Source organism: Indicator indicator, chromosome 14, assembly GCF_027791375.1.
Source record: "Indicator indicator isolate 239-I01 chromosome 14, UM_Iind_1.1, whole genome shotgun sequence".
Taxonomy (NCBI): Eukaryota; Metazoa; Chordata; class Aves; order Piciformes; family Indicatoridae; genus Indicator; species Indicator indicator.
In genome coordinates this window covers 2,870,406-2,892,595 of record NC_072023.1, presented here as the reverse complement: position 1 = coordinate 2,892,595, position 22,190 = coordinate 2,870,406, and the positions used below count along the sequence as shown (strand labels likewise).

Sequence of the window (22,190 nt, the reverse complement as noted above, 5' to 3'; positions counted from 1 at the left end):
GATTCTATGATTCCATGATTCTATGATTCTATGATCTCTTCCAGGCAAGATGGAATTTGTGTTTGCTGCAGAAGCTCCCCTTTTACACTCATTCTAAGTCACTAACTGCCAAAATCGATCCTTTCTAAAGTGAAAGATAAAACTTTGGGTTGAGACAAGTCTCTCACTCCTATCAGCCTTCTCTCTTTTTTTTTTTTTTTTTTGGTGAGGATAACTCAGGGCTGTGCAAGGTCTCTTCCTTCTGGAGCTATCTCAGACTGCCCTCTGATGGCAGCATTTTAAACTGTAGGTTTCCTTCTGCTCTTCCAAGGTTTTGTCAGCTGGTACTGAAAGTTCTAGTCTTAAAGGCTGGACATGTGTCTTTGATGTAGGATGAAGACTGTTGGTGGTCTCCAAATCCTGCCAGGCTGGAGAACTAGATGATCCCTGAGGTCCCTTCCAACCTGATGGATCTACTCTCTGAATCTGTGAATGTCACAGAATGTGTGGTGTTAGAAAGCACCCTCAGAGGTCAACTTGTCCAACTCCCCTGCAGCCAGCAGGGACATCCCCAACTAGATCAGGCTGCCCAGGGCCACATCAAGTTTGGCCTCGCATGTCTCCAGGGATGGGGTCTTGGCATCCCTAGGCAACCTGTTCCAGTATCTCACCACCCTCATTGTGCAGAACTTCCTCCTGATGTCCAACCTCCATCTTCCCTGCCCCAGCTTCAAACCATTGCCCTTCATCCTATCACTCCAAGCCCTTCTCAACAGTCCCTCCCCAGCCTTCCTGGAGTCCCCTTCAGATATTGAAATGCAACAATAAGGTCTTCCCAGAGCCTTCTCTTCTCCAGGCTGAACAGCCCCAACTCTTTCAGCCTGTCCTTGCAGCAGAGGTGCTCCAGCCCTCTGCTCATCTTCGTGGCCCTCCCCTGGACCTGCTCCAGCAGGTCTCAAGCCCAAAGGCCAGCTGCCAACAAGACTTTGTTGAAGCCACAGGTAAGCTCCAGAGTACCAAGGCAGCAAAACTCCTGGCCACCAGCATGATCCCAGAGGCCATCTCAGCTCACTGTGGACAAATGTGTGGATGTGAGAGGGCTCTGCATGGGTCAAACATCCCAGACCTGGGTGAAAATGACCAAACAGGGAGGGTGCCCACAGACAGGGCAACGGGCAGCCTTCTCCCCAGCCCTTCAAACCACTCTTGCTCACTTTGATCCTGGCTGCTCCTTCCCAGGGGACTCATCCTGCCTCACACACAGTGACCAGTGTGGCACTGGGAATGAAGAGGGCACCATGTGAAGGAGTTTCTCACCAAGGTAGAGCAGGAGTGGGGAGGAATCAAATCTAACCTGTGCATTAACAATGTTCATTCAATGTGCAAACACTTTTAAAGACCAGCAGGCACTTTCTTCAGACATGGAGCCTACACCAGTGGTGGAGAGAAAAAAATGGAGAGAGCAGTTGTGTGGTCACCTTCAGAGTCCCCCTGGCAGTGGTTGCTGGACACTCAGAATCTTGCAGTGGTGGCATTGGCCCCTCAGGTCCCTCATCTCCCAGGGCTGTTAGTCTTGGAGTGTTCTCACCAGAGATGGAGCCTTGCAGTGTGTCTGAGCTCTTCTGAGGCCACCAGAGGACAGCAGGAGGGTGTCACACCACCAGCTGTCCATCACAGCTTGCGGACATGGTTTCATGGCCATGCTGGTCTTAGGTTGATGGTGGGACTCGAGGAGGTACTCTTCTGCTATTACACCACCCTCATGGTGAAGAACTTCCTCATCTGGCCAACCTAACTCTCCCCTGCTCCAGCTTCGATCCATTTCCTCTCATCCTATCACTCCAAGCCCTTCCAATCAGTCCCTCCCCAGCTCTCTTGTAGGCCCCCTTGAGATGCTGAAATACTCCTTTGTCTCCACAATTCCTTCTTCTCCACTCTCTCCTGAGCATAAAGCAGTTATGGGCAAGCAGGAAATCCCCACTCAAAAATCCTAATGCAGGGCAGGCCAGTTCAATGCAGGGTAGTTGCCACTCACAGAGAGGATGAGGACCTGCCTGTGCTCCAAGTTAACCTCTCATCTGGGCCAGCTGAGCCCACATCTGTTGGAGAGAGTCCACAGGAGGGCCACAAAGCTGATCAGAGAGCTGGAGCACCCCTCCTACAAGGATAGGCTGAGGGAGTTGGGGGTGTTCAGCCTGGAGAAGAGAAGGCTCTGGGAGACCTTAGAGCAGCCTTCCAGTACCTGAAGGGGAATGCAGGAAAGCTGAGGAGGGACTGTTTAGAAGGGCTTGGAGTGATAGGATGAGGGACAACGGTTTGAAACTACAGCAGGGTAGCTCTGGATTGGGCATTAGGAAGAAGTTCTTCAGTGTGAGGGTAGTGAGACACTGGAATGGGTTGCCCAGAGAAGTTGTGGACACCTCATCCCTGAAGGTGTTTAAGACCAGGCTGGATGAGGCTGTGATTAACCTGTTCCAGTGGGAGGTGTCCCTGCCCATGGCAGGAGAGGTGGAACTAGATGATCTTTAAGGTCTCTTCCAGCTGAAGCTGTTCTATGAGTCCCTGAAATCTGTGTCCAGCCTCACCCAGCAACGCTTGGGTACATTCAACTTCCTCCTACATGCTGACATCCAAGACAGCTGAGTCATTTGATGTTTTGAGCCCCAAATGAAAACACAGCAGAAAGACAGCATCCTTTCCACATGAGCTAAGAGTAAAACCTCTGCTTCAGCTGTCCCAGCAGGAGCCTGAAGGGATGTGGCCCTGAGCCATGTACCAAGGAGCAGCAGTGGACCCACAGGGGTAAATTGATACCAAAAAGAAAAAGCAAAGTCAGGATTTCATAAATGTTGGTCAATGTTTAACAAGATTGCACGAGAGATAAAAAATGGAGGAAAAAAAAAAGAAAAAAGAAAAAGGAAAAGGAAAAGAAAAAAAAGTAAAATGAAAAAGGGAAAAGGAAAAAAAAGGAAAAGGAAAAGAAAAAGGGGGAAAAAGAAAACAAAAAGAAAAAGGAAATGGAAAAGGAAAAAAGGAAAAGAAAAGAAAGGAAGAAAAGAAAAAGAAAAAGAAAAAGAAAAAGAAAAAGAAAAAGAAAAAGAAAAAGAAAAAGAAAAAGAAAAAGAAAAAGAAAAAGAAAAAGAAAAAGAGAAAGAGAAAAAGAGAAAAAGAAAAAGGAAAAGGAAAAGAAAAAGAAGGAAAAAAGAAGAAAACAAAAAGAAAAAGGGAAAAAAGAAAAAGGAAAAGAAAGAAAAAGGAAAAGAAAGGAAAAGGAAAAGAAAGAAAAAGGAAAAGAAAGGAAAAGAAAAATAAAAGAAGAAGAAAAAATATAAAAAATAAAAAAGGAAAAAGAAAACTGAAAAGGAAAAATAAAAAATAAAAGAAGACTCATCACAGGTATTTTTAGTTTTTAAAATAGTTCTGCTAAGTGAGGACACTGACAAAAACACAAGACTCAATGGGCACTTTCTGCAGCCACAGTGGCTGCTTTGTTTCCCACACAGCAGCCTGCATGTCTTTGTGAACGCCTACAGACTCCTCCTGGGTTTACCTTTCACTTTAAATGACAGTGTGAAAGCTCTTCACTGCTGTTCTTAGCCTTCCAACCACAAACTACCTACAGAGGTCACCGCTGGAAAGCCCCAGTGCTTATCACCAGTGTCCACACCACCCAAGGCCTGTACCCTGCAATTCCCTGCACAGCAGCGGGGCAGCAAGCCCATGCCAGCCCCCTCCTGGCCTGCCCAAGACACCACAACATCTATAATTAGAGCAGGAAATGCCTGTGGTGCTGTGGTGAACATTACCAACAATTTCCTTTCTGCTGCTGCTTGCAAGATGTTGCTGCTGACATACCCAAGGAATTATCAGCAAGTAAAGGTTGCAAAAGCTGCTTGCAGTCTGCTGAGGAGGGATTGAGAGGCAGCAGGCATGGCATGAGAGTTTCAGACAGGATGGAAGAAAAGATTCTGCAGTATGGAAGAACAGATCCTTAAGGATGGAAGAACAGATCCTTTCCCCATGAAGGCACTCAGTGGGATGGGCTGCCCAAGCAAGCTGTCCAACCTTCATCCTGGGAAGTTTCTACCAGTCCTAGCTGGAAGAAATCCTGAAGCAACTTGGTCTGATCTCACAGCTGCTCCTGCTTTGAGTCCCTGGAGGTCCCTTCCAGCATGAAGTAACCTGTGGCTCTTGGATCCTATGATCAAATCAAACACATCTGCTGCAGAAGCCACTCCTCATTGAGATTAGACATTTAAACCTAGAGCAGAAGGATGTTTGAAATAGGGTTCATGAAGGACCAGGCTCAGTGCTGTACTCCCAGGTCAATGTTTCAAGGAAGAGGCCCTACCAAAAAGATATATTTTGGTGAAAAGCCTGAGAAGTGAGAAAGATCTCATTTCTTTGAAGTCAATTAAAGCAATCAAAGAGGTTTGAAAGGTCATGCCTGCCAAATGCCCTTTGCCACGCCCAGAGGTTTCACAATCTTCTTTTTCCTCTTTTATTTGCAGCATTTTCTTTTACTGCATGAAGGACTCACTCGTGTGGTGGAGCACCCAAAGCCTCCAAGCAGCCCAAGGCAGGAGACAAGCAGCATCTCATTAAGCCCACAGCATTGCTGAGGGTTTGAGGTGAACAAACAGGGCAGAGGCTTTCCTCAAATTGCTTCCACTTCCAGCACACTAAGGAGCTGGCTTTGACCCATATTAGGTGAAATATTTCCAGAACTGGATTTTCAGCTGTTCTTTAGAACAAGAGGGGATGGCCTCAAACTGCAACAGGGGAGGTATAGGCATGAGGAATTTTTTTTTTTTCCCATCAAGAGTGGTCAGACATTGGAATGGGCTGCCCAGGGAAGGGGTGGAGTCACCAGCCCTGGATGGGTGTAAAGGTTGTTTAGATGTGGTGCTTGGGGATATGATTTAGGGGGAAAGGTTTTAGAGTAAGGTCAATGGTTGGACTTGAGGATCCCAGGGGTCTCTTCCAAGCTGAATGATTCTGTGATGTGATTTCTTCAAGTGACATCTTGAACCTCTCACTGCTCTCACAGAGCACATCAGGGGCACCAATGAGCCCTGGCTCCTCACTTTCTTGGCAGTAGAACCACAAACATTACATCACTGCCTCCTCTATGCAAACCAGAGGGTTTCACCTGTTTTGTAATTGCAGCTTGCATGAAACTTTGTCACACTGAGTGACTGAACAGCAAACTGTGCTAAATGTCAGCATCAGATAACTGGAAATGGTCCCAAAACCTAAGTTAGGCTCAAAAATCCATGTTCTCTTTTTCCATTTTGCCCTGTGAACAACAAAGGGTGGAGAAAAAGAGAAGCTTCCAAAGAGTTTACAAATGTGAAGTATTCCAGCATCAGGATTATTCAAAGAGCATCAGGCATGGATTTGAAACGGAGCCAGGCTCTGCTCAGTGGTGTCCAATTAGATAGGACAAGGGGCAACAGGTGCAAGCTGGAGCAGAGGAGGTCCCAGGTGAACATAAGGAGAAACTTTTTCACTATGAGGGTGACAGAACCCTGGAACAGGCTGCCCAGAGAGGTTGTGGAGTCTCTCTGGAGACACTCAAACCCCACCTGGATGTGTTCTTGTGTGACCTGTCCGGGGGGGGGGGGGGGGGAGGGGTGGACTGGAGGATCTTTCAAGGTGCCTTCCAAGCCCCCACACTCTGTGATTGTTACAGGCAGGGAGCTGTGTGCCTTCACACGTGTGTAAAGCTGAGGGAACTGGCATTAGATGTCCCACCTCCTGGGGCTGTCTTTGGAGGCTGGAGGAGCACCCCTTGTCCCTGGATCTGGTCCTCTTTCCTCTTCTTTCCTCTTATTTGCAGCCAAGGCTAGAATGAGCAAAGAGATCACCTCCTGAGCTCCTTCCATAGGGAATTCCAAGCTTTACTCCATTCCCCCTGCTCCTCCCTGTCATCTGGGGAGGGCACTTCCAGCCTCTGGAGGAAACATCATTTAATTTCCAGCATGTTTCCCGATGTTCATTGTTTTCTTTTTTTTTCTTTATGTGGGGGCATTCTGAAAGGCACTTTACATTTTGGGAAGCCAGATGTCACCCAGGATGACTCACTGGTACTTGATTCCATGCAGGTAAAGCAGCCTAAGAAGCTTGACAACCACAATAAATTACCACCATGCACTTCCTCTCCTATCCCTTGTGTCTAAATCATCAGCTTCAAAGGCAGGCTCCTCACTGTAGGAGCTTCCTCTTGCTGCACATTAGTCCCACGCCCAAAGGAGCAGGATGCTGCTGTCAGGCTGTCACATCTTGTGGGAGATGAACTCTCTTGGTGGCTTCCTCCTCGTGCTCTTCTGCGGTGGAGCTGCCTCTCATGCTCTTGGATGCCTACCCTGCAGCTCCCAACCTACCCTGTGCACCACCTGTGAACCCCTGCTGCGCAGACACAGCACTGATAAGCCAGCAGCTTGGAGCTGCCAGGGGAGATCTGAAAGGCATTGGCAAGACCACCTGGGTGTACCTTTCCTCATGGACCTACTGAGTGGCTTTGGAGGAGCCTGGATGGGAGGCATGCACAGAGGCACACAAGGCAGCCACCCCTCTGCTCTGGGATCTGCTGGCATCTGTCCACTCCTGGTATGCACAGAATCATAGAATCATGGAACTGTTGAGGCTGGAGGAGACCTTTGAGATCAAGTCCAACTGCTCACCTAGAGCTCATCCCACCACTACTGCTAAGCCGCTGCCACTGCACCATGTCCCTCAGCACCACGTCCCTCAGCACCACATCCATGTGTCTTCTATATGCCTCCACCACCACCCTGAGCAGCCTGTTCTAGTGCCTGAGAACCCTTTCTGTCAAGAATTTTTTCCTAATATCTGACTTGAACCTCCCCTGCACAACCTGAGGCTGTTTTCCCTTGTCCTGTCACTTGTTGCATGTGAGGGGAGACCAATCCTCCCCTCACTCCAATCTCCCTTCAGGGAGTGGTAGAGAGCAATGAGCTCTGCCCTCCTCAGCCTCCTCTTCTGAAGATTAAACAGCCCCAATTCCCTCAGCCTTCATAAATACATGAAGCATAAATCACCCTTCAAGACCAGGTCTGTGATTCCTGCAGATCCTCAAGCTCCCATTGGAGTCAAGGGGCTTAGAGCAAGCACAGAAAGTGGACATTGCTCAGCAGAGATTTATTTCTTTGCCTTCGTTGCTGTGTGCTGGGCTCATGTGAGGCAGCTGTTGGCTCTTCACTCCCAATGTTTAGGCAGCAACAGAAGAGAAGCAAAACAAAACGTGGCCTAAAACCCCTGGAAACACAGAAGCAGATATAAACAGCTGGGATGGGAGAGATGCTTTTATTTTTCTGTGCCTGTGCTGAGGTTTTATGGTCTTTGCTTCTCCCACGGAGGGATTGCTGGGTGAGAGAGATTGCAGCCATCAGAGGATACACTGGAATTCTTTGGAAGGCAGGTGAAGTTTGGGTGCAAAACTGTTCATCTAATTGCTGCATTTTGGAAAGCTGAAACTTTCCAAAGCTTTTTTTTTCTTCCTTCTTCCCCCCTTTCCTTTTTAATTTTAACACAACTTTTTTTTTTTCCTGCCTTGAAATCCTCATTTAAACATGTATGAGGAGCATGTTCTGCAGAGTCATCTGTGCACATGGCAAACACCAGGCTTCCATCAGCTCATTCTGGGGGACAGTATCTAGGTTCATGGCAGACCTCTTGCTGTCTCATGTCATAGAATCATAGAATTGTTAGGCTTGGAAGGGACCTCAAGGATCATCCAGTTCCAACCCCCCTGCCATGGGCAGGGACACCTCACACTACATCATGTTGCTCACAGCCACATCCAGCCTGGCCCTAAACACCTCCAGGGATGAGGCTTCCACCACCTCCCTGGGCAACCTCCCTGGGTGCAGTTTCTGTCTTATTCTACTCCTGGAAGAGACCAGGGAAAACCAAAGGGCCTCCACTCACATCCTAATCCACCACAGGTGACAAATGCACTGCTGCATGGCCTCTCCTTATCTCTACCATCCTCCTTATAGCCCATCTCACCACCTCCAGACTGGGGCTGACAAACAGCAACCACTGAAACTGCTGCTCTACAGCCAGGGAAACAGCAGCAATGCTTTTGTTGTTGTTTTGGGGTGTTTTGGTTTAGTTTGGGTTGGGTTTTGGTTTGTTTTGGGTTTTGTTTTGTTTAATCCAAAAGCAACCTCCTTCACAGCAAAACTGCTCTTCTTCTCTGCCACTTTTCACATTCTGGGGTTGATTTCCCCTCTCTGTAATTTCTTCAGCAGGAGAGCAGCATATAAATTTCCTGTGCATGCTCCAAGCAATTTTTGCCCTTGAAAGCTCAGATTAGTAAAGTAGAGAGCTGGGGCTGCTTGGGCTCAAGGCAGGAGCTGCAAGTCCAAACGCAGAGATCTGCAGGGAGGAAACGAAATGGCATTAGCTCTGCTGGGGTGTCATTTAGGAAATCTCTCCTTGTCACCTACCTTGGGAAGTAACAACCATAAGAAGTGCAAGGAGTAAGAGTGATAGCAGCAGGAGATAGCGGCAGCTTTGGAATTCAAGTTAAAAAAAGGGGGAAAAAAGAAAAAGAGAGGGGCAAAAAACCTATGAGCAAAGCAGCCCCAAACAACCTCTCATTGTTTCCCAAGGCTGGTCTCTTGCAACTCGAAATAAAGTACTGGAGCAATATACTGTTCTCTAGGGGTTAATGTTACATTAATCAGAACTGACAAGCATGAAAATCATTCTTTGTCGTCTTTAAATTGCTAATTTAAGACTGAAATCTAAAACTCTTGAGCACCGATCGTTAACGCTGGTGCTCAAACAAAACAAAACAATAAAAAAACCCCAAACCCCAAGTCCAATCTTCTCTCCTGTAAGCCCAGCTCCACAATTGTTTTACATTTGGTTAAGAAAACAAATGCAAAGCCTGTAACTAAATCCTAATGTATCGTTTAAGTGTTTCCATTCACAGGCTGCTGCTCTTTAGGCTTTAAACTTCAACGAATTGTTACTAGAGTTTAATTGCAAAGCAGCCCCTCTGCCTCTAGAGAGGTATTGACATCCGAAGGCAGGAATGCTGGCGTTCGACCCACGGCAGCAATCATTCCCACCTCCCCCACCCCCCCCAAATCCCAATCATTTTATTTTGCAGGTATTATTTTCTCCAGCCGCAGAGGTATTTCCATGACCTGAGGTCTGAGCAACGTCTGAGATATCCGGGGGCAAAAAGCTCATTTGAGAAGATTATTAAGATTGAAAACAAAACAAAGCAAACACCACTACTCAACAGTCTGAACTCAGTGCGATGAAGACAGAGGCCAGATAAAAATCAGGGGGGATAACAAACCATCAAACATGTGGCTACAAAACTAGCCACCCCAAAAAAGCACGTAACAAAACAAACGGGACAAGTGTGTCTGTCCCCTTTCTGCCTCTTTAATGGAATTACAGATTGGGTTAGGAGCTAAATCAAGTCCATTTCCTTTCGACAGCTGGAATTTTTGCAGGCTCAGGTCTGTTCGCAGACAGAGCTCTCCCGCTGTGGACCTGAAGCTGGAATCAGATGAATTTTCAGCTTGGTTGGAGCAAGCTCTGATCGAAAATAATTTAAATCCAAATCCATCAACAGATCGGGTTTCACCTGGCCCCTTGTGATACCTAAGGAGAAATAAGGACACCCCTGATAGTCTGTGGCAGTATTGGATGCTCCAAGGGATGCTGAGGCGGGGTGCAAAGTAAGCTGTGCCCTCATTCTTCCCTCCGAGGAGCCAGCCGGCTACAGTAGCTGTGACAGCCAGCATCCAGAGTGAGGAATGATTTATCACATCCCAGCGCTGTGCCTTTCTTTGCTCTTACAGTAAAGCAGGGCTTGAGCTATGCAGACATACTTACCACATCCATTGACCTCGATGGGAGATCCATAGCAAATCTCAGGGCAGAACTTGCCACACAAAAGACGTGTTAAAGACACAAGTACTGTCATGCAGAACAAGCTCAGAGGGCAGAAGAAAAGGACTCAGCATTTGGCCAAGAAGTGGGGTCATGCACTGAGGGTGCTTTGTATTCTGGGGAGGATGTGGAAAGATGGTTCTCCAGGCTCACGCAGAGCGAAGGCAGAGGAATATAGAGCTTAGGGAAAGAAAAAATGCCAGATATTGTGAGCACTCTCATCTGGCAGCTGGCTGGCTCCAGGATAGGAAGGTGCTTGCAAGCAGAGCTTCCTTCCTGTTGACAGGAGTGTAAAACCACCCCTGAATTAGGAGGTAATCGGAGCAACATTCCTAAGAAATCTCCTCCTGGTGTCTAGACTCCAAGTCAGATCTAAAGATAACAAAAGGAGATGTTGATCGAGTTGCTCCTTTGCAGCATCCCTTGTGTATAGTAGTAGAGTTATCCCCAGATGAAGAAAGGGCTGGCATGAAGGTTTTCCCTGCCCAGGATCTGCTGGATGCAGAGCTGTGGAAGGTGGCTCCTGGGCTGGCAAATGAAGAGCATTGCTCACTGTTCACTTGTCCTGACAAGGAGCAGAGGCAAGATTTGACTGATGGATTTTTGTGGGTTTTTTTTGTTGCCTTGATTCTGTCCCTTGACATTTCCAACACACCTCTGGTTGGGTTCTCTGCAAGACTGGCAGGAAGAGGATGTGTATGAGAACTTTTAGTAACAATATTTGTGTCAGAGCTGGGACTCAGAAACTCACCAGTAGCAGAAGGAGAGCAAGCTGGAGGCCTAAAACCGAAAAGGAACCTTAGAGCCTCGGAAATTTCAGTCAAAATCACAGTAACTGCCTAAACAACTGGTTAATTTTCACTTCTTTTTCAAGCTATTTAAAAACGAGGAATAATAAGCAAAAACCCCCAAAGTGTCATCAAGCATTTTGGTGATTTTAGCGTGGTCAATAGACCTGCAAAGCCCTGGGCTCAAACACTTCCCTACTGTGAAACCACTGCAGCCATGAGGATGGATTTCTCTGAATTCGCCTGGCAAAGCTAAAGTGAAGGCAAAAGGAAGGAAGAAGAGAGGCATGAGCATGACATTAACCCTGCTAACAACAATTTCCCCTCAAATCAGCATGAAAATGAGTGCTTTCTGGTTTCTTTGGTTTTTTTTCTTATGCAGAAAAGTAGGGAACTTCTTGGGAAAACAGCTAGTGATTCTTTATGTCATAGTGAGTTTTGCTGTGGTTTTAGACCTCCAGATCAATGGAAGAGTCAGGAATCCTCCCAAATTTTCATCCTCTCCGTGAAACACAGGTATCTGGAAAATATACATGCCATGTTTGGACCCAGTTGAGGTTTAATGAAATGAGCTAGAGAAGAGTAGATTTAGATCAGATGTTAGGATCAAGTTCTTTACCATGAGGGTAGCAGAACACTGGAACAGGTTGCCCAGGGAGGTGGTTGGGGCCCCATCCCCGGAGATATTCAAAGTCAGGCTGGACAGGGCTCTGGGCAACCTGATCTAGTGGAGGATGTCCCTGCTGAGTGCAGGGGGGTTGGACTGGATGAGCTTTGGAGGTCACTTCCAACCCAGACCATTCTATGATTCTCTAATTCTGTGATTCCATGATTCTGTGATTCTATGACTCTATGATTCTATGATTTTGTGATTCTATAATTCTATGATTCTGTGATTCTATGACTCTATGAGTCTATGATTCTGTGATTCTATGACTCTATGATTCTGTGATGATGATTCTATGATTCTGTGATTCTATGACTATGATTCTATGATTCTGTGATTCTATGACTCTATGAGTCTATGATTCTGTGATTCTATGATTCTATGATGATGACTCTATGATTCTATGATTTTGTGATTCTATGACTCTATGACTCCATGATTCTGTAATTCTGACTATGATTCTATGATTCTATGATTCTGTGATTCTATGATTCTGTGATTCTATGACTCTATGATTCTATGATTCTGTGATTCTGTGATTCTATGATTCTGTGATTCTGTGATTCTGTTATTCTGTGATTCTGTGATTCTATGACTCTATGATTCTACGATTCTGTGATTCTGTGATTCTATGATTCTGTGATTCTATGATTCTATGATTCTATGATTCTGTGATTCTGTGATTCTGTGATTCTATGATTCTGTGATTCTGTGATTCTGTGATTCTATGATTCTATGATTCTATGATTCTGTGACTCTGTGATTCTGTGATTCTATGATTCTGTGATTCTGTGATTCTGTGATTCTATGATTCTGTGATTCTATGATTCTATAATTCTATGAGTGTGGGTAGGATCCAGTGCACCAGGCAGACACTCAAATCTAAGTATCTGCACACAGGCTAAGTGCAGGACTCTACTGCATAAGGATGTTTCTCATCACTGAAGGACCTGTGCCAGGGCGAGGTGCCTAGCCCCACAGGCAGCTCCAGGAAGGTTTGGTTCTTTTTGCAGACCCTCCACCACACCACTCAGCTCCCAAGGATGACTTTGGTGCCCAAAGCCATCTCTAGGGCCTGAATGTAGGCAACTAAACCTGTCTGCATACCTGTTAGAGCCAGTGGAGGCCCAAGGCTTGATTAAGTTGCTTAGATGTTGGTGTCTAAAGCAACGTGAGAACCTCTGTGGTATCTGAGACACCTCCCTGGAGCTGGCAGATATGGCATAGGACATATGGGAACTGATGCCTTTCCAGAAGGGTAGCCTGAAACCAGGCAGGACATCCCAAGCCTCAAGTGGCATTAGATGTTCACACAATGGATTGAGCTTTCGGTCAGTGTATTCAAAGGAGTCTAGAGCTTGATTCTTTCAACTGGACATCAGCTATGTGCTTGAGGTCATCCTAAGGAGACCTCCAATGCTCAGCTCTCACTCACTGCTGTTTTGAGAGGCTCCACATTGTCTGGAGCTGCTTCTCCAGACAGTTGCAGTGCCAGGTTGGCCAGTCCTGTCTGAATGCCTCACACATCAGAAGTACCTCAGATACAACTGATGCAAGACCTCCCCACTCTCACCCACCTCCCACCAGCTCTGCTGGCAATGCAAACATCTAGCTTGCATGTAGACACCAACATCTCTGTGGTCTTCATCTTGAACTGGACTGCTGCCCAGAAGTTTCAGAGAGAAAATTTTCTGTTATTGTCAGGGTGACACACAGAATTTCTTTTGGAGCCCTGAAATAAATACAAGTTTGTTTTGTTTGTATCAAGAAACTTGGCAGCACCACAAATGCACAAGAGGGATGTTGCATGAAGGTAAGCATGCAAATGGTTTTAGACAGAATCAGAGCATCACAGAAAAGACCTTTAAGATCATCAAGTCCAACCATTCTCTAGCTCTACCAAGTCTGGTGCTCAACCATGTCCCTTTGATTGTGCCTTTAGCTGCAGACATGAGATTTCCAATATCCCCCTTCTTATGTGCTGTGCTAAAATGCTCTCACTGCTTGGGGGGGGTGGTGGAGGGGGGGGGTGGGAATGTTATTTATCATCTAGGGCTGAACTGGAAACTGTCAAGCTGCTCATATGACTACATGCAACTTTGTGATTTATTATTGCTCCCCTCATCCCATCTCTTTTCTGTGCCTCAGATGTGCAATTAACTCCACATTGTCAGCTCCATCTGCTTGTGTCTGCAGAGGACATGTCTGTAAAAGCAAAAGTACCATATCCTATGGTAATTTATTTACCTTTAACTATTTCCTACTCAAGTTCTTTGGTCTTTTCCTAGGCATCAGCCTATAACTGTAACACTAATACTGCCTGGCTCCCCAGGAGCAGCTTGAACTCAAAACCTGGTGCAAGCAGTATGGATGCAAGCAGCTTGAGACACAGTGGTGACAAACATGACCTCACATCTGAGCAGTGTGGTTGCCAGGGTGACATGATACCCTGCAAGCTCCATGGGCACACAGGGGCACTCCTACCTGGGGGGCTGCAAATGAGTAACAAAGTTCACATCAGCCACGGCAAGGAGTGGCTGCTTGTTTAAAACTCACTTTTCATTTCATAGATTCATGGAATGGTTTGGGTTGGAAGGGACCTTAAAGATGATCCAGCTCCAACCCCCCTGCAGGGACACCTCCCACCAGCCCAGGTTGCTCAAGGCCTCATCCAGCCCAACCTTGAACAACTCCAGGGAGGGGACATCCACAACCTCCCTGGGCAACCTGTGCCAGTGTCTCACCACCCTCACTGGAAAGAATTTCTTCCTCATTTCTTCCTAATATCCAGAATTTCTTCCCAATCTCCAGTCTGATTCCCCCCTCATCAAGCTTCAATCCATTCCCTCTCATCCTATCACTACAAGCCCTTGTAAAAAGTCCTTTCTTGGCTTCCTTGTAGGCTCCTTTCAGGTACTTCTTTTGCTCAAGTAAGGCTTTCTCTCTGTCACTCCCTTTTCACCAGTCTGGACTCTCAAACCATAAAACCAGGCCCAAAGTTAGTAAATATATTTTTAGTTTTATTAATGCAGTAAGTGCATTTTAAAAAGAAATAAAATTAAAACTAATTTCCATACTGGAAAGTTTTTCACATTGAGTCAGAATTTTTTTGCTTGGGTTTTTCTTTTGTTGGTTTGTGTGTGTGTGTGGCTTTTGTTTTGTTTTGGTTTTCCTCCAGGCAACCTTTTAACACATCATAGGAAGATCTGAGGTTGAATTACTTTAAAGGATTTATTCAATTTGCCTTCTTCTTGACAATATATTCTCTATCTGGCATCCATTTTCATAAATGCCCAATGAATTTCAAATTAAATTACAATTTGGGAACTCAATTTTTTGGCTGTCTCAAACAAATCACAAACATTCCGGCTGTAACATGGTGGAAAGGAGCTGGCTCTTAAATATGTCCTTAAGGCTCAGGAATTCTTATCAACCTCAGATGTTCTTAATGTGGCCATTAGGAGAGAAAGGTTACAGGAAGGTGAACAATTTTCAGCTGGATATCACTAAGGGCACACATGAAGCTGGACAGAAAAGGTAAGAGCAGCACACAGCAATTCCAGTCATTTACCTGCTATGCCAGAGCCAAATCCCAGTTCCAAATCAATACTTTGCAATGGATTAGGCAATGTGGCAGGAACAGAGATTAAAGGTGGTCCTAGCTCAATAGGGTATGAAGTGACCTTAATGAAAATCAGCACAGGGAACCCACCCACCTCCCAAAAAACCCACAACCTGTCCCCCCCCCAGCTTCATCTATTCTGTTCCAAATCAGATAATGCAGAGCCAGCAGAGTCATGGCAGAGATTTTGAGAGAGAGGTGGTGTTTGGTGAAAGAAAAAGAAAGGAGTAGCACTGTGCCTTAGAGAGAGGATTGGTTTTAACCAGCATAAAGAGGTAAGGATTTCTAAGGATCAAATTTACTCTGGGAATGGTGGCTAAAAGTGGCTATTTAGGGGATAAAGGGGGTTGGTGACAAGGCCTCAGGCTGTGTCTGAATGAGTAATCGGCTCTGCAGTGGGGCTAAAATGTATGCATGGCTGAGAGCTACCACTTTCCATTTACATTGCTGGCCTTCCTGTGGGCAGCCCAGGATCAAAGTCCCTCCTGGATGCTCAGGAAAAAAACAGGATTAAGGATTGCTTCTCAGTGCCCTGAATGGAAATACCTTGAGTCTCACCTAGGCTCCATCCACCCAGACCTCCACTGAGTGTGGAGCTATCAGGAGCTTGGGGTCTCCCTCTCTTGAGACTTAAAGGGGCTGAGGAGATGAAGTAAAAGCAGGCTACCAACACAGCTGAAGAGGTTACAGCAGGGTGCTGACTCAGTCTGGTCTTGAGAGAAGATCCAAAATACATTGAACTGACAGACAGACATGCACAAAGAACTTGATTCAGACACCAGAAGAGGATTCCAGCAACATATCACTATGGGAAGCTTAGTTTGCCAACTACAACTGCTGTTAAAAAATGGAGGTAGTAACTTGTCAAAAAGAAATAGTTACTTGAAAACTGTGCAAGCTGCCTTTAAAAACATGTAAAAGGGATGTGCAAGCATGTTGAATCTCCCTGCATAAGCAGGTTTTGCAAATATTTTCACTAGGCAACAGCACTGGAAGTTGAAAAAAAGTTACAAGTTCCAAGTTGGAAACACACTGGAATCAAAGAGAGAAGCCTGGTGAGTTTATCTGTGTACTCTTTTTTTTTTATGAGCTTCTGAAAGCACCATGATAAAAGTGACACGACAGGAAAAAAAGTTGAATTGTGCCTCTTGGCCACATCCTGCTAACGCTGCCTCAGCAGTGTCAGTCGAAACAGCATGGACTGGAAAGCACAGCCAGGAGAGAGCTGAGACAACTGGGGGCCGATAGATTTCAAGTTTTAAACTGAAACACATTTTCTACGATGACAGAGTCAGAAACACAGAAACAGATGTGCAGGATTTTGGTGCTGTCATGAAAACATCCTGACGCAGAATGGATCCAAAATGAGGGTGGGGAGGATCTGAAGTGCTGCTGCTCTGCAGCAAACCACCCTTGCTTATCGTGGTTGAGAAGCACCACACAGGCACCATGCCCATGTTCTGCAGGTGCACCATGCCCATGTTCCGCAGTCATGGCTGAGAAGCAAGCACCACACACACCATGCCCGTGTTCTGCAGTCATGGCTGAGAAGCAATCACCACACACACCATGCCCATGTTCTGCAGTCATGGCTGAGAAGCAATCACCACACACACCATGCCCGTGTTCTGCAGTCATGGCTGAGAAGCAATCACCACACACACCATGCCCGTGTTCTGCAGTCATGGCTGAGAAGCAATCACCACACACACCATGCCCATGTTCTGCAGTCATGGCTGAGAAGCAATCACCACACACACCATGCCCGTGTTCTGCAGTCATGGCTGAGAAGCAATCACCACACACACCATGCCCGTGTTCTGCAGATGCACCATGCCCATGTTCTGCAGTCTCGGCTGAGAAGCAAGCACCACACACACCCCATGACTATGTTTTGCAATCACTAGCAGCACTGTGCACCAAGGGCAGGGTCACAGCCAGTCTGCTTGAGCACAGATGCAAAAAGTGATGTTGGCCCAGCCAGGAAATTTTTGCCAGGTACCTTTTGCCCCAAGCACAGGCAGCCTGTGCACAGCTGCCCGGTACATCCCAGGGCAGAGCAGAAGGCACGGACAAGCAGAACTGGAAAGCAGCTAAAAAAGAGCTGTTTGCATTTCAGAAATGTTAGTTTCAAAAGGACCAGTGTAAAGACACTTTGCGTTTACAAAGCAGGACATTTGCAACTTTTTGCCTCTTTAAATTTCTGTAATGAAAAGTACTGAATAGATAGGTAAAAGGGCCCTGATAAGAGGGTTTTTTTGCGTGTGTGTGTTTGTGCAAACTGCCCTGAAGAAATTTCCACAAGCACAGAGGGGATGCGAAGCAGTTTCACCGGCAGAGATACTCTGGACAATGTGTCCGACCACAGCCACATCTCGGCACACTGACCCTGGCGGAGATGCTCTGGACAATGTGTCCGACCACAGCCACATCTCAGCACACTGACCCTGGCGGAGATGCTCTGGACAATGTGTCGGACGACAGCCGCAGACAGGGCAGCGGTGAGGCCAGAAATGGCTCCCGGCAGCACCTGCGAGCCCGGGGTGCCGCCGGGCGCGGCCAGCCCAGGGCAGCAGCGCTGATGCTGAGTCCGCCTGGGGAAATGCAAGCGGAGGTGTTAACTCTGGCTGAGGAAGGGCGATGCAACGAAGTCCGAACATGAGTGAAACGTAAGAAGGAAAACGACGAAACCCTCTGTGAGGATGCCAGAGACTTCTCACCGGCAGGTACAGACCCGCCCTTGCATAAACAGGTGCCCTGCGGGCACTGGCCGAGGGCAGAGGCAGCTCCTCCGCGCCTCGGGAACCGGCTCCCAACGCCCGCCCGCGCCGCCTGCCTCAACCTCTTTACCGGGGCAGCGGCCCCGCAGCGCCTCTGCCGCTCCCCGCCCGGTTTCCTGCGTCCGGCCCCACGGGACCAGCCCGCTTGGGCCGGCCGCGGGGCTGGCGGTGGTGGGCGGGGGAGGCCGGGGGAGGTGGGAGGAGACGTGGGAAGGACGCTACAAATCTGGTGACAGAGCCGCCACCGGCACATGGCGATCGGTGCTTCCCGTCCCGCGCCCGGCAGGTGGGTGTGGGGTGGCGACACGGCCCAGCCCGGGGTGGCCGCGTTGGGGGGTACCTAGCGGCGCTTCCCCGCCAGCTCAAAGTCGCTTTTCCTGCCCTCCCGCCGCCCGCCCGGGGCGGCGGAGGGGAGACCGGAGCGGGGATCCCCGCGCCGTGTGGGGAGGGGGTGGTGGTGGTGGTGTTTGGCCTCTGCGCGGCGCTGACGTCGCGGAGGGGGCGCTCCGAGGAGGCTGCAGCTCGGGGCGCCCAAGATGGCGGCAGCGGCGGGTGACGGGTGCGTGCGGGGGCGGCGGGCGGCAGCGCAACCACGGCTCTGCCACCCCTCCGCTCGGGAGACTCCTGCGGGGGGCAGTTGCCCGGCGGAGGGGACCGGGGCGGGGACGGTGGCACAGCCTTTCCCCCGGGGAAGGGGTGGTAGCGGCGTCGCGGTGCCCGCGGAGGAGCACCTGAGGAGAGGGCGCTTGTTGCCACAGGAGCGAGCCGGGCACGGCGTGGGGCCGGGGAACCGCTGGGGCAGGAGTGAGGAGGGTTTGGCCGTCCTAACAGCTCCGGCGAATATCAGGGTCCGCCGAGACCGTCCTTCTCTGTCGGCTGCTCGGGGGAGACGTCCTGCCGCCTCTCTGCTGCGCTCGGTGTGTGGCGGGGAACGCGCCGGTCCCCTCAGCCTTCCTTCCCGGAGGGGTGGGAAAGGCGTTGAGGTGAGATAGAAGAGCGAGAGGAGGTGGCGGTGCGCTGCGCCGGGGTAGCGGGGCTACCGGGCCAAGCCGCTTGGGTCTCGTACGTGCCGCTTCTTGTTGGCGAGAGGCGGAGAGTTGCGCCATGTCGCGGGGCTCGGGGGAGCGCTTGGACCTGCCTAGGAGACAGCCGCGGGCGCGCCTGTGAGGGAGCTTAGCTGCGGCGGCTGCGCTTGCACGGGGTCGGAGCGGGGAGCCCGGCGGTGCCCGAGGAGCTGTCAGCAGTCGGAGAGTGTTCCATTTTCTAAGAGGGAAGAACTGTCAAGTGTAAATCCAGACTAATAAGAACCGCGATGGGTGTTTTTTTTTCTTAATCTTTCTGTGAAAGTGCTTCAATCTGAACTATTTGTTTACCTCGAACTCTCAACGGCAGGAAATGTGCGGTTATTTGCAATAAGAAAACGTTGTTGCCGGTGTCTCTGCTGTCCTGGTGTCGATGGTGGCTGCAAGGCAGCGTATCTCTTCTTTAGGTAGCCAAGAGGCTCCAGAGAAAGGAGGCAGCGGGGAGAAGGATTTCTTTCCAGAGGCTGTGCTGTTAAAAATCGGAAGCAACTCACAAAAATTCTCTTTGAGATTCTGCTTTGGTTTGTAAGTCTTAATGGTATGCCTGGCAGAACTGTAGGGCAGCTTGAAGTTCATCACATCGGTGTCTTCTTGGGTTGTTTTCTTTGAAACAAGAGAAAAATAGTGTAAGAAAGCACTACGTCTGCCTTCTAAAACTTAAGAGTTGTTCAGGTTCCCACAGTTTCTCTTAGATTGTGAACAGGTACTCTGAAAATCAGTTGGTAAACTGGATGCATTCCTGTGTGATCTGGTATAGGTGATTCTGCTCTGGCAGGGGGGGTTGGACTAGATGAGCTTTCGAGGTCCCTTCCAACCCCCAACATTCTGATTCTGTGAAATTTTCATCTGATTTAAAAGCCACGATGTTCAGGGCACACAAACACACTGTAAAAGTATATATAGATCTATTAGTAAAACTATGTATTGCATTTCTAGTCTAGCACTTGAGGTGATAAACTTGGATTTTTTTTTTTTTCATTTACATGCCAGCCAATTAATTATGAAAATAGTGATCAAGGGGAAAAAATATTTCCTTTTGTTTATATTTAGTGTTGCAATTGAAAAAAAATTACCAGCTTGTGAAGACGAATCTTAATTTCTTGTTTACATAGAACACAAATGGAAGAGAGAAAAAAAAAATCTGTTTTCTTTGTTGCTTTTTTGACACTGAGTACTTTTCCAGCTCATGGACTCAGCCTAAAATAGATTTTTGACAGCCATTAGTTAATGGAACTAACTAAATGAGCACATCAGTAAGATTGAAATATTAAGGTTCAGTGAAAAAAAAAAAAACAAACTCCTGATGTCTTTATTTCTGGTTCGTGAAACTTTGGCACAAAATAAGACTTTTTCTATATCGCTGTTTTTTTCTCATAGAGTTTAGTGCCTGCAGTAGTGCTGTTCTGTGTCTTAGGTCTTGCTATTTTGCTGACTACTTCTGTGCTAAGAACACAGTGGGGGCTTGATCTCTGAAGTGCTGGTCGACTCATTCACGGTTTCTTTGTGTGTGTGCACAGAACTGAACCTCGGGAGAGAAGAATGCAGAAACTAGCGCTGAATAACATTTCTTTAAGGAATGTTCACGTTGGAGCACTTACTTGGAGGTCTTTTCCAACCTTAATAACTCTCTGATTCTCTGACTTGTAGCATTTTATTCCAGTCGCAGCTTTCTAGCAGGCATGGGAATGAGTTTAGATTTCTTTTACCATTATCTGTCACTTAACTCCTGTTTTCCCCCAAGCTATTTATTCTGTCTCGCCAATTCTTGGTTCTAAGGTAAACTTCCACAATTTTGTGACTCAGTGTAGTCTCAGCACGCCTAAAACATTCACCCTGCCACTGTGCTGCTGAAGTTTTCTTGCTGTTTCCTCCTCTTAGCTTTTCCACAGCCTTTTCAGATACTTTTTTTTTTTTTTTTTGACCACACCGCATTTTGATTTCTTCACGTTTTCTTCAAAGAAAGACTTCTCCCCCACGCCAAGAGGTTTCCTTCCCCTCCCCCTTTCCTCCCTGTCACATCGAGGTAGGTGGGAAAGTGTCGTGCTGGCTTGGTTGCTGGTGGGGGAGCTGGGGTTTAGGGTTTTTTTTCCCCTCTGTTCAAGGCGCTGATCTTGCGCTTTCGTAGAATCCTGTTGCTTTTGCATGAGGAGCTTGATTGTGCAACCCTGGCTTACACAGTGGTCGGCCTGAAACCAGCAGCCTACTTTTGTCCTCAGTCCAGTATCTGCTTAGATTGAAGTGTGCAAGCAGCTCTGCTCTTGAGAATGTGTTTTTAAGTGGAGGATAAAAAAAAAACAACACAATTTCTGATCATATAATAATAATTAGAAAGAAGGGGAAATAAGGCAAGGTGTTTACACAGTGACTTTAACAAAACCAGAAAGGGTTGACCTGTCAGAGTCCTCTGACTGTGGCAGCATTGCTGGATGTGACAGCCCTGTGGGAAGGCAGGGTTTAGTGTTCATTGATGGCCTGCTGGCAAGGACTAATATGTTACACAGGAGAATATATTTCTCTTAGTCCAAAACCACAAAGATGAGTTTTGTCTCTTAAAATCCTGCCTTAAAAATCCATATTTAATTCTTACAGCACACTTTACAGAGGTATTACGTTAGTAGTCCAGGGAGAATTAAGATAACATAGAACTAACTCTGAAATCTGTGTGAATTTTATTAGTGTTAGTGTCCTGGATTTTCCAAACCAGTCTGCTCATACAGATTAGTGCTGGGGACAAGTTGTCAGACCAGGAGAAAACTTGGGATAGCACAAGTGGTCTTACTTACACAGTACAAAAAGCAAACTCGGTTTGCACAGTTCTGTAAAAGACTTTCATTAACAGCCTGCAAATAGACTGCAAGCTGAAAAACATCTGTATGCCTTCCAGTACCTGAAGGGATCCTACAGGAAAGCTGCAGAGGGACTTTTCGTAAGGGTTTCTAGCAACAGGACAAGGGGGAATGGTTTTAAGTTGAGGGAGAATAGGTTCAGACTGGACCTTAGGAAGAAGTTTTTCAGTATGAAGGTGGTGAGACTCTGGAAGAGGTTGCCCAGGGAGGTTGTGGATGCCTCCTCCCTTGGGGTGTTCAAGGCCAGGTTGGATGAAGCTTTGAGCAGTGAAGTCTAACTGAGAGGCATCTTTGCCCATGGTAGGGATGTTGGAGTAGATGATCTCTGAGGTTCTTCCAACATAAGCCATTCTATGATTTTTGTAGCATGGTTTACATACCTGCAAAACACAGAATCCTTGATGCTTGTAATGTACAGCCTGGGCTAGGTCCACAGTGTGCATGCAGAGCCTGGATGTTTGACAGCCCCCTGGTACTCCTC

General features: G+C 47.5%; 1 protein-coding gene across 1 annotated transcript; it reads right to left on the bottom strand.

Moving 5' to 3' along the window:
- Positions 1–17,847: 17,847 nt before the first annotated feature.
- LOC128971271 (uncharacterized) lies at positions 17,848–18,887 on the bottom strand. Its single transcript, XM_054386767.1, has 2 exons — positions 18,611–18,887; positions 17,848–18,512 (listed from the first exon to the last, which is right to left on the bottom strand). Exons 1-2 carry the CDS (start codon positions 18,885–18,887, stop codon positions 17,848–17,850), a joined length of 942 nt encoding a protein of 313 aa, XP_054242742.1.
- Between the last annotated feature and the right edge of the window lie 3,303 nt (positions 18,888–22,190).

Coding starts and splice junctions, on each gene's coding strand:
- LOC128971271 (XM_054386767.1), bottom strand. CDS start 18,887: ATGGCGCAACTCTCCGCCTCTCGCCAACAAGAAGCGGCACGTACGAGA. Junction 18,513..18,610: donor CCCTGATATTCGCCGGAGCT/GTTAGGACGGCC, acceptor CCCTCTCCTCAG/GTGCTCCTCCGCGGGCACCG.